This window comes from Pseudonaja textilis, chromosome 10, assembly GCF_049901715.1.
Source record: "Pseudonaja textilis isolate UNSWEBS1 chromosome 10, rPseTex1.2, whole genome shotgun sequence".
In the NCBI taxonomy this organism is placed as follows: Eukaryota; Metazoa; Chordata; class Lepidosauria; order Squamata; family Elapidae; genus Pseudonaja; species Pseudonaja textilis.
In genome coordinates this window covers 4894135-4906344 of record NC_141999.1, presented here as the reverse complement: position 1 = coordinate 4906344, position 12210 = coordinate 4894135, and the positions used below count along the sequence as shown (strand labels likewise).

At 42.7% G+C, this 12210-nt stretch overlaps 1 protein-coding gene across 4 annotated transcripts in view; it reads left to right on the top strand.

Annotated features, from left to right (window-relative positions):
- The window catches only part of NFYC (nuclear transcription factor Y subunit gamma), a 58437-nt gene extending 47088 nt beyond the window's left edge, over positions 1–11349 (top strand). For all 4 annotated transcript variants that reach the window (XM_026702692.2, XM_087939559.1, XM_087939561.1 and 1 more), the window contains exons 6-10: positions 4977–5150; positions 6240–6398; positions 8246–8353; positions 9744–9803; positions 10450–11349. In XM_026702692.2, coding sequence (XP_026558477.1) covers positions 4977–5150; positions 6240–6398; positions 8246–8353; positions 9744–9803; positions 10450–10569 — 621 coding nt within the window. In that variant the 3' untranslated portion in view covers positions 10570–11349. The remainder of the gene's footprint in view (positions 1–4976; positions 5151–6239; positions 6399–8245; positions 8354–9743; positions 9804–10449) is intronic.
- Positions 11350–12210: the final 861 nt, after the last annotated feature.

Sequence of the window (12210 nt, the reverse complement as noted above, 5' to 3'; positions counted from 1 at the left end):
TTCCTTTGCCTCTTAGTAAAACATGCCTTCTTATGGCAGTGGTGATATGCTTGGAAGATCTCCAGAGAGGAGTTTGGCTGATAACAAGGACGTCTGACTCACAGGAACAACAAATAAAACACACTTCTTCCTCCTATATTAGGTCACTGAAGTACAAAAATGCCTGGGAAAATTGGGGAACTAGGAGTAGGGTTGTGGTTGTGGGAGGATTGGGGAGAGGAACCTGTGAGCTTTAACTGTTGTACTGAAAACAAATTCTTGAACTGCTAAGTGTACTCAGAAAATACCCAGTTCTGGAATCCCAATCATACATCTGGCTCTTCAGTCCCTGCTTTACATTCTGGGTCTTGATGTTCATACAGAAAACCGGGCAGATCTTTTAGGCCTGAAGTTTGCCCCTGTCCTTTATCTAAGACATTCCATGGAGAAACCGCCTGTTGGGGAAGTTGACTTTCCAGATTGCGGAGAGAACCGCTTAGTGCCACTGAAATACAGTCCCATGTCTGTACATCAGCTTCCACTTGTGACGTTCAGTGACTACAGAGAAGCCTTGTCCAAATGTTATTTCTGCTGGTATAGCAAGTATATGTCTGGAATTTTTGTAGGGAGGATGTAAAAAGAACACTGATCCTAGTATAGTGTTTGCTCTCCATGGCTTTAAATCTCCCCTCCACTTAGAACAAGGCAGACCTTTCCAGCTGGAGGATCAGAGAAGGGGTATCTGGCTTTGCAGAAATATCTACATAACAAATACATTTGCAGTGTCCCTCAAGAGGCCTCACTTTGGAAGTGGGGAACTTGCAGTCTTCCAGATGTTATTCAGCTGTTGTTCTCAGCTTGGATGGCAGGGGAGGGGGTTAATGGAAGGTTCCCACCCTTGCTAGATGGTGTTTTTATTTTATACTGTTCCTTCCATAAACATAAAATCGGGAGTCACACTGATGTTCCAAAGAGCCCTGTAATGAAACTGCATTTCTGGACATTGATAACAGTGCACAGTATACAGGTAGTCCTCAACTTACAACAGTTCACTAAGTGACGCCACTGAAAACAGATACTTATGACCATTTTTTCACACTTATGACCATTGCAGCATCCCCATGGTCACATGATCAAAATTCAAAGGCTTGGCAACTGATTCAGGTTTTGGGGATCACGTGACCCCCTTCTTCAGCCTTCTGATAAGCAAAGTCAATGGGGAAATCAGATTCACTTCACCTCCGTGTTACTAATTTAACTGCAGTGATTCACTTAACAAAAGTGGCAAGAGAAATCGTAAAATGGGCCAAGACTCACTTAACAAATTTCTCACTTAACAACAGAAATGTTGGAGCCAATTGTCATATGTTGAGGACTACCTGTACTTCAAAAACATAGCAAATCTCCTTATGCCACAGCAGAATAACAGTGTTGTGCAGGTAGATTAGATTAAGGCTTCTGTCTCCTCGAGAAGCTCAATGGCACTGCGTAGTTTGCTAGTCATGCAGGATCCTAAAGGATCCAGGTGTGCCACAAAGCGGGGCGGGAGAGGAACATTCTTCAACGCTGCACTGTATGAACGTTCCCAGCAGCAGGGTGGATAGCAGCGCTCTGACGTCTGTTCCACTTTCTCTCCTTGGTAAATGCCAAGACAGGCTTGCTTTGGTTTCAGAGAAGTCTTGACGACAAATATAGAACAAGCAAGCCGCTGTTGTATATCTGTCCTCCTGTTGTCCCTTGAGGTCACATGTGGGAATGGCTGCAGTTTCAAGGGTTACCGGACTCCAGATTTCATGAGCAGACTCAAGTAATTCTCTGTGGCTTTGAATAGATGGCATTCTTGGCTCATTAAAAAAACATATCATTACTGATATAACAAATATAAGTCCTTACGGAGCAGTATTAAATAAGGCATCTATGCTGAGTTAACAAAGGGAGAACAATGCAGAAATATAAAATAAAAAAGAGTGACATCTGTTAACTTTAGGTCTGCATACAGACTGACTTGAGGTCTTGAATAAGAAGAAAAGAAACACATGTCCTTATTACCAAATCTTCCAGGAAGCTTTAGGTGTCAACTTAAAAATGTTGCTATGGGCCAATTTAAAGTGGCCTGCAATAGTTTCGTAAATTATAGAAAAATCCACAAAGAAAAAGGAACCTTTTTCTTTGTGGATTTTTCTATAATTTACGAAACTACTGCAGGCCACTTTAAATTGGCCCATAGCAAAATTTTTAAGTTAATGTTTTATGTTTTGTGACTATTTTGTGTTTGTGAGATAATCTTTTGTAGCTATTTGGGGAATCCAGAAATCACAATTATAGCTACCTAAAGAGAGTTTTGCATCTCTGTGATTGGTTAGATTAAGTTTTGCATCTCTGTGATTGGTTAGATTAATGAAACAGATTTAATGAAGCCAACTTTGGATGCTTGTGGATGTCTTGCTTTTTTTTTTTCTTTTTCTTTTTCTTTTTGCACTGAGTTCTACAAATACGTTGGCCCATTGTGGCACTGCCTTATCATGTTTTTATCATGTTCCTGAATTGTACATTGCAGAGCTCTGGACGAAAATCATACTGCAATCAAGTAGATAGACGCGTTTGGATTCCCATTTTGGCAGCCCTGGACTGCTGCTTCTTGTTTTCAGCCTGTCATTTCCTTAATAGGCACTCCTGTTAGTCAAGTTTTAGTTTGGAAACAAAATAGAGCTGCTTAAAATTAAAATGAGGAGCTTCCACATACTGGTTGACTCCTTATTGTACAAAAACGTATAAAGTATCCACATTGGAATCTTGGGGAAGAAAAGTTAAAAACAGTTCATCGTAGGATCTGTGAGTTTTCAAGAAGCTGAGGCCAATCTTGCAGTATTGCAGGAGGAGATGAGAGATGAAATATATGAAGAGCACTTGGATTGCTTGATGTGTTGAAGGGAGCAGTCACGATTGATATAGTTTGGAAAAAAAAATTAAATAACCCTCTTCCAATCATTATGTAAAGGATCTTCCTTCAGCTTGGTGTCCTCCAGGTGGTGTTGAGCTACACTTTCCACGTTGTGCTAGATTTAGTGATTTGTCAACCACAACCATCCATAGTTGCTTGCAGTGACCTTTAAAACCTTGAGCTTTCTAGCATAGGTTTACCAGCTGGATCTTTCTCATCACACTTACCTCTTTCATGGTGAACAGAGCCCTAACCTCATGTCTAAGGGTGCCCTGAAAAATGCAGGAAGCCAATTATGTCAGCTTCCCTCTTTTCCAGCTCAGTGACCAAATGGGAATTTGTTTAGTGCTCATGTCTTGTGGCAACATGAATCTGGTTTTAGATAAAAGGGAAGAGGAACGACTCTCGTCAGCTTCCATTCTGTCTGCACAATTCCAACTCTTCTAAAGTCAGCAAGGGATTTTCTTTCCCAGAAAGATTTTTCTCCCACCCTGTAGGTCCAGGGTCAGCTGCTTTGACGCAGGCCAGTGACTTTGCACAAGAGATCCTTATGTGTTATTGATGGAATTCATTCTTGGCAGCAGGATCTCTTGGCCGTGCCCACTGACATGGTTGCTGGCAAGTGGGCCAGACAACAACAGTTGTGTAGTGCTTTTGAAGCTCTGATTCATTCAAACTTAGTAGTCGTTCCAAATGCCAAATGATTTTAAAATAGTTAAAAATTGTACTTGAGTTTAGGGACATTATAAAAATTATACCTGTCTTTTTGAAAAAGTTCAAGAAGAAAATAACCTACTGGATTTTCTATTTAAAACCTTCGAAGGTGGGACTGAATTTTTCTAACTAGATCTTAACATCACCTTTGAACAATGAGTCACTAAGACTGAATTTAGTCCCCACCACCCTTCTATTTTTTTTGCCTCAGCCATTTCGCATAGGAGGTGGTGGATGTTAACTGGCCAGCAGCCCTCGTGTGTGTTTTACCAATTTAACCCTAGCCATGTAGCAGTGTGTGTAAACATCCTACACTCTCAGCTGTGACTTTGTGGTAGCTGGGAGAAGGTTGTTTACGCCTCCTGGCATGGACTGGTCCTCTCGGAAGTTGTAACTCCTCATTATGACTTGCGGGACTCGATGTACCTGCGCATGGCTCCAAGCCTGTCCTCTCAACGTTCTGTTCCCTCATCGTTTGGAGGGAGGCGGAGAACCAGGAAAGGTAGGTGGGGTGAGGTCTTGATTGGAGAGTTTGGGTAGCCACATGCCTGGCGTTCACTTAAGATAAAAATTGCTCCAGTTGTACTGCAATAATCATCGTACTAAGATGTTATTCTTGCCTGTTTCTGTGCTGTGAGTGCATTTTATTGTTTCCCTTCATAATCTACCACAAGAACCACAGTCATTAAGCAGGTCAACTTCCCCCATTGACTTTGCTCATGAGAAGCTGGCTGGGAAGGCCACAAATGGTGATCGCGTGTCCCTGGGATGCTACAGCCATCATAAATAAATGCTGGTTGCCAGGTGCCCGAATTTTGATCTTGTGATTGTGGGGAATAGTTGCAAATGCAAGGACTACTCAGAAATCACCTTTTTTCCCCACTGCCGTTGTAATTTGGAACAATTGCTAAATGAATGGTTGTAAATTGAGTACTACCTGTAGTTTCAAATCTCCCTTTAAATCTCACTTTAAGTAAGCAAATGGCATCCTTCATCAGCTCGTTGGCTTCACTGCTAATAATACCTCCTTCCTTTCATTGGCCTGGAAAGCTTTTCCCCCAAAGTAGCAGGCCTGTTCACTCTTGGATGCTGCTTGTCTTTCAAGAAAGAAATGGAAATTCACCAGACCTGAATATTCTGTCAAGATGGGAAAAAATAAAACAGGCGGAACATCTGGCTGATATGCAGTGTCCAAAAAAGAATACTAGTCGGGGGGGAAGGAAATCTTGACATTTGTATACCTCTAATACTAATTTTTCCATACCTGTTTGCATTTCTGCTTACAATCCATGTTTCAGGCTTAGTTTACCGTATCTGACCACCTTCTTCTCCATTGGCGTAGGAGGAGGTCCGCCAGGCTGTGACTCCAGCAGAACCCGTCCAGTACTACTTCACTCTGGCCCAGCAGCCAGCAGCTGTCCAGGTCCAGGGCCAGCAGACGGGCCAGCAGACAACCACGTCCACTACCACAATCCAGCCTGGGCAGATTATCATTGCCCAGCCTCAACAAGGGCAGGTCGGTAGGCAGGCCTTTCGTGGCTCTTGCGTACTGAATTGGAAGAGCAGGTGGAAAGGGGTATCGGGTGCTCTCTGCGTCGGGAAGGAGACCAAAGCAGCGTGTTAAAGTGAACAAAATGGAATATGCTACATTGGGGTATCTTGGTGCATTCAGACAAACAAACGAATAAAAAACTCCCCAAGTTCTTGTGGCTTAATATATAGACCGGGTCCTCCCAACATTCGGTGGTTGCATTCTTACAGTGTGCTGAATCGCAAAATACCCATCCCTGTTTTAGGCTGCCCTTCATGTGTTATAAGGACCAGCCTGTTGGCAAAACTGCAGATTAAGACTCAAGTCAACTGCTTAGACTTCTACCCAATGAGGGTGGAGATGGGAATGGAAGTATGGTCAGATTTCTCACTGCCTTCTTAAGTGAGAAGCAAAGAAAGAAGACAGTATTTGCTGCAGATCCTGTTCTCCCTCCCCAGTCATATTGGCTGGGACAACATGGAGTTAGAGTTCCAGCAACATCTGTCTGGCCATGTGTTGTCCACATCTCCTGCAATTTAGTTAATGGAGCAGATCCATAGGCTCTATCTAAAGTACACCAGTGAGGAGAAACCAGTGCTCTCCTCATGAATGCTGACAGTCATTTTGGAACATTCAAGTCTGTCTGCTCCTGTTTTACAAGGTCAGACTGAGGCTTCCTTTTCATTCAAATCCATCTTTGGCTGTGGAAGCTCTGTAGATGATGTGTGGCCACTGTTGTTGTTTGCCAATGTTGTTCTCAGGGGGAAAAATTGGAACAGTGTCTTGGATGCCATCTTGAAAGACTGAAGGAAGGACAGGATATAATTTGAATTTTAAAAGAATGAAATAGGGACAGTCTTTTGCTTTCAGAGCATTAGCATCTGAATTTTTTTATTTTTTTCTGCTATCTTGAGCTTTTTCTGTCTCAAAGATTGTGACACTGAACAGAGGGGAGCATTTCCTCGTGAGAGAGGAGTTGTCTGGTCCGGGTCATGTTGCAGGATTGCAAAGTGGTAGCTGATCATTGTATCTGAGATGTCCTCCATCTTCTCCTGTGTGCCTCTCTTCTTTCAGACCACTCCTGTGACCATGCAGGTGGGGGAAGGGCAGCAGGTGCAGATCGTTCAGGCCCAGCCACAGGGGCAAACCCAGCCGGCGCAAAGTGGGACGGGGCCAACTATGCAGGTCATGCAGCAAATCATCACCAACACGGGCGAAATACAGCAGATACCGGTGAGAGTCAAAATTGGTCTAAAAGTTACAGAAGCCCTGGGCTTGATTCGAGAAGGGAGTTGTGGACAGCTGCAATATGTCCTCAGGGAATGGCAAAAATATGGTGGCTATGTTGGTATCCTCTCCTGCAGAAACTCCTGGGTGATCCACACTAGTCCTTTTTTGCTGGCTGGGTTGGGTTCAGGTTCGTGTGTGGGGTCTGCATCTTGACTGCCAAGTTCTAGAGCCAGGGGTGTCCAGCCTTGGCAACTTTAAGACTTGTGGACTTTAATTCCCAGGTTTCCCCAGTTAGCTAGAGTTGAAGGCTACAGGCCTTAAAGTTGCCAAGATTGGACGCCTCCTTTCTAGAGAGAGAGAGAGACCGCTCCAAAAAGCAGCTCGTTCAAACCTTTGCTGAAGCCATTTCTCCCCTCCACACTCATCCGCTCAGCTCCTCGACTTTCTTTCTCCCCTTCCTTCATTCTCATCTTGTGAAACAGGTTTACATTATATTCTGAGTTAATATTTGAAAGTCACACAATCACTAGGGCCGCACAGATATTTGCAAAACATTCCATGCTTATTTTCATAATCAGGCTGGTTTTGAAGGTCTCTCTGCAAACTGCCCCTTCAAGCTTTTCCACTCTTATCTTTAACAAGTGGTTTCCCAGACAGAAGCGCCATGGTGGTGTGCACCAGAGCAGTAAGTCGAAGCCCTTAATGCCTGCGTTGTCCATTTTAAGTTAGTTATTCTAGTTAAAGTCTAACCAGGGCCTCTGCTTGCAAACAGCTCTTCTCCCTGCGGGCATATTTCTGTGCCTTCAGAAAGACAGCTGTGAAGCTTTCGCTTGCAGAAAGTATGCATTTGCAATGGGGGGCTACCCTTTGCCTTTAGGGACTGGTTATTTGGGGAGGTAAAAAAAATCCCAGTTGTTAGAGAAGTCAGTGGAGGGACGAGGTCCAAGGGTTGTAATTTCTGCTCGAGGAAATTTGGAGCATCAATGACAGATTGTCTAAAGATCTTATCCACCTGTTCCTTGATTAAAAGATGCTGTCCTGAGCACAATATAATTGTGTTTTGTACAAATACAGCAGGGCGGGCAGGAGGTTAATTATTTCTAAATGTTGTGAGGTTGTTCTAAAACAGAGCTGAGCAAGCATTTTTACACTTTTTAAAACACAAAAGAGCGAACCTGGGAGATCCAGCAGTGACACCATAACATCACCAGAGGGGGTAGATTGAGATTCCTGGCATCAAAATCATTGCCTTAAGCACACATCAGATTTAATGTGTCCATTTTCACGTTTTTAAATGCCATTGTTTCATTTTTTTTTAAATGTCATTATGCCACTGAAAATCAATGATTAGATACCATATTTTGCCGGCACAATTTTGGGAGAGTGTCACAATGGGGCAGGATTTGCATTAATCAGAAAATTAGGAACCAAGTCGGGTTCTTTCAGGTTTGAAAAAGAAGTATGGATATGTGCACCTTAGGTGGTTCTTTCAAGTTTCCACTTAATTTCATCTCGAAGTCTCTACACTGTTGAGCTTCGGATTTATGGTTTTGATGAACGAAAAAAAATATACAGAAGACTATAGAAATAAAAACAAAAGTTGTGATTGTAGAGCAAAAGGTGAATTTAAATTTACACTTACAGCTGATGTAAAAGAGAATCGGAAATTAAGATAACAGGAAGAAGCAACTTTTCCACCCCAAGCACATGTGTTTATGGTTTCATCTTTGGTCTTATTATGTCATCTTCCTGTGTAATCTTTCCAAGCCTGTCTGGGAAAGGAGAGGCTAGTTCTGTTTTCAGGTGACCTCTTTCATGTGTCCCCTTTTTCTCCCTCCTGCTGTTTCTAGGTCCAACTTAACGCCGGCCAGCTGCAGTATATCCGCTTAGCTCAGCCTGTGTCTGGAACTCAGGTAGTCCAGGGCCAGATCCAGACGCTTGCAGCCAACACGCAGCAGGTATCAGCTGACCTCCTGGATTTCTTGAGAAGAGCTGTTAAAATACCTGCGACCCTTCGAGAAAGGGATTGATTTCTCCAGATACAACCACTGAAACCAGGGGTGGTGGGAGGAGTTCTGATCTTGTATTTCTGCTGACTACTAACCCCCCTCCGCCTGCTTTTTTTTAAAAAAAGAAATCCTCAACCATTTGGAGAAGTTGTATCAACCCTGCTCCTTTGCATGTGGAATAGGACAAAATCTATGACTCAGAACTATTGTCATAAATCTGCCCAGACATAAGGCCTTTTATGTTTGCTTGGCTGTGAAAAATATAAATCATGTTTTGTTTGGTAAACACCCTGTTTCAGGGGCATCTCTTGTGGAGTGTCAAAGAAGGCGGATGCAGCTACATCTTGACTTTTTTGACAACCCTCCTCCACTCGGACATCGCCATTCTCATTAAATGCCTTGTGTTGGTTAAAAATGAAACCACACTTTAAAACACTTCAGTATGGTAAAAGGCCTGGTGTTTGGAGGCTGGAATCCAAAATCTCTTTCTGATTTCAAAACTTTATGCAACTTTCAGCGAATTTAGTGAAACTCTGTTCCTTCCACCACCAGGCCTTTGTTGTCGGTCAGCTTTTCTGTTTGAGCCACCTGCCAGCCTTCCTGTTGCCATTCTTTGTGTTCAGGCGCCGTATCTAATTTCCCCTGCTTTGCAAAACCTTTTTTAGTAACTGCTAAATGTATTCATTAAAAGCAGTACTTTTGTTTAGGTCCTGGCTAAGAGTAGCCTTCACCTCTTTCGGATCTGATGCTTCATTGTCTGCAGCCTGGGATCTGCCTTGATTAGTATCAAATCGGATTGCTTTTCTCTGTCTGTCTTCCCTTTCCTCTTAGCTTTTCCTAACACATACCTCTCTTTTCTCAAGAAGGCTTTGTGTCCCGGTTGCGCAGTTTCTATTGTCATAGACTTTCAGACTTTGCTTATGGAAGGCCATTTACTTGGAAAAGTTCACAGCTATATCTGCAAATGGACTTCTTGCTCAACAGACTATCTAAATGGCTTGCGTATTGCGCCCAATTGCAACAGCAAAAAGAACACTAATGGTCCAACACACACACACACACACACGCCCTCGTATCCTTTTATCCCCAACTATGTGGGGAATGTTACTTTTGACAGGGTCTTGAACCTCCTTTGAAGGGATATTTATTTCTATTGGTAGGCAAATTTCTTTGGGAAATAAATAATGAAAACCACAAATTGAAAGGGGTTCGCAGGAAAAAGAGCAGACCAGAGATTCAAGGCGTCTCTTATATTTCGCAGTTCTTCTTTTGCATTTATTTTAAACACTGATTCCCTCTTGGTCAGAGGTGCAAATGTCATCCATGTATGTCTTTCCAGATTGCGCAGACAGACGTTCAACAGGGGCAGCAGCAATTCAGCCAGTTTACCGATGGACAGGTATAATATGTCTTTGCAATTGGGGCTGGGTGAAGGGGTGGTTGCTTGAAGCAGCTTGGCATGGTCAATTTCTCCTGAAGGAAACCAGTTTCGTGGGAATGTTGTTGACCTAATAGGAAGAAGCCAGAGACATTGTTCTGTGGATTACATAATATTTACCCGATCAGTTCGTTCCACTAATTGAGAACTAGCTTGGAGTGGAGATGGCCAAACTGACTGCTTTGATTAAAGGAAAAACACAATTACTTTTGTTTCTCCTTGGAAACTGCTTTTCTACTTTGTGCTTGAGAAAAAAAAAGAAACTTTGATTTTGGGCTTTACCAATTACATAGGTTTGTTGTTACAGAAATAGCTGGTTTATACTATTATGTAAAAGTAAAAAGTTGAGGTTTGATCGTCATTATGATAATCTACTGCAAGGAGTAGACAAAACTAGCTTAGAGTTTCATGCTTCGGATGCTCCCTGGCAGTTCAGGGGACTGATTAAAGTTGTGAGTTTTTCTCGGTCGAGGACTATTATAGAAGAAAGTGTTTGTCGGTATCACTAGCAGTGTGTAAATGAATCTGAGGATGCAGTGCACGCCATGCCTTAAAAGGATCCACCAGAAACAGTTTCACAAGCTTCTCTTTGCTTCTTCCCTTCCAGCAACTCTACCAGATCCAACAAGTTACTATGCCTGCTGGTCAAGATATCACCCAACCCATGTTCATCCAGTCTACCAATCAGACAACAGATGGACAGGCGCCACAGGTCACGGGAGACTGATCAGCTCCGGCCGGAAGCTTTCCTGATGTGGCGGAATTCATAGCGACTTGATTCATGTTCCCACTGATCAAGTCCAGAAGCAGCCTTTAACTAGTCCATTCCCTCCCCACCATGTGTCTTCATTGATAGAAAGATGTCAAGGGTTGTGTTCGGCATTACATCAACTGCTTACGTTGGCTGGGAGGAGAGGATACCACAGGAACTGACTACAATGCAATATATGTATTTCTTCTTTTAAACATTTTGAATTCCTCAATAGTTCCAATTTGACCATTTTATAGAGGGCTCTGCAGGCAGCGCAAGGCCTTCTCATTTCTCCATGGTCTGGGATCTTTTCTGTGTCCTTTCTGTTCTCCCGTCCATTACATTTGAAATCAGAAGATCTTTATCCTGTTTCACACCTGATCTCGCATATCACATTGTTGTCATTAAATCTGAAAGTGTGTTAGTGTGTACATGTATATATACAGTGTGTGTGTGTGTTTGAGAGAGAGACAGAGAGGGAGAATGGGCAGAGGGATTCCTCTTTTTTTTTTTAATGTCCCAAATCCAGGTGCTGCTACCTGCAGCTCCCAAATATGGAAAAAAAAACCAGGAAAAATCCAGCTTTTCCTTCATGAACCTATTTTCGAAACGCATTAAATTTAGCCTCAAACTTTTTTGGAATGACTTATGGGGATTTGGACATGCAAATGCAATTTATTGGGTAATGATATAAAATTCAGCCATGCATGTTTTTTTTTTAAATGCATGAAATGCAATAAACCCTTTTTTCTATAATATTCTATACTATGTGTCTTTCTCACCTCAGCTCATCAATTGATCCTGATCCAGAGCAAGTTCTGCTTTGCCAGATTTAGACTTGCCAAAATGGTTCAGAACCTGCCCAAATTCTATGGACTGATATGCTTTAAGTTGGTGCTAAAGAAGCTTAGATCAATCCATTGGCCAACGGGTAAACCTCTGCCTCATTTTTATTTCCCGTTTCTTTGTTCCTTAACTTTGGGCCACCACCGGCTGATACTTTGCTGCACTGCAAGTTCTCCATTAGGAACGAACAATAGAAATCAATCATTTGGGGGGGGGGGTGCATAAAAAGGGAGAATCCTTCAAAATATCTCTCAATACCTATAGGAATAATGATGGCAACTCTTTGGAGGCTAGTTTTTCATTTCATCTCCAGCCATTTAATTAAAGTTACTTTAAAATAAGTAAATTTGGGTGTGGGGTGTGTGTGTCTTAACAGAGGGTGTTATGAATCCAGGGATGGATCCGTGGTGCACAGCTTCTCCTTCCTTTGGTAGGGGTAGGACAGTTGTAGCTTTAAATGAGGCTGGGTTACCGGTAGAGTTCTACTCACTGTGGCCTTCTCCCGAGGAAACACTATGATGAGCAGGAGAGGAAGAAAGTGAGAGGAATTTCCTACACAGGCATGTTTTTTGGCAGGCATCTGGTATATACGTCTTGAGGGAGCTACTCCAAGAATATAGCGACATTGCTGCGCTTGAATAATTTTGAAAGCTACCCAGCAGATGAGGTCTGCTGTTCACTCTTTCCATCCCCCAACAGATTAAGAGGGGCAAAACAAGGAGGCAATTTGTGATTAACTCCAGGCATTGCACTGTGATTTTGATTCAGGCT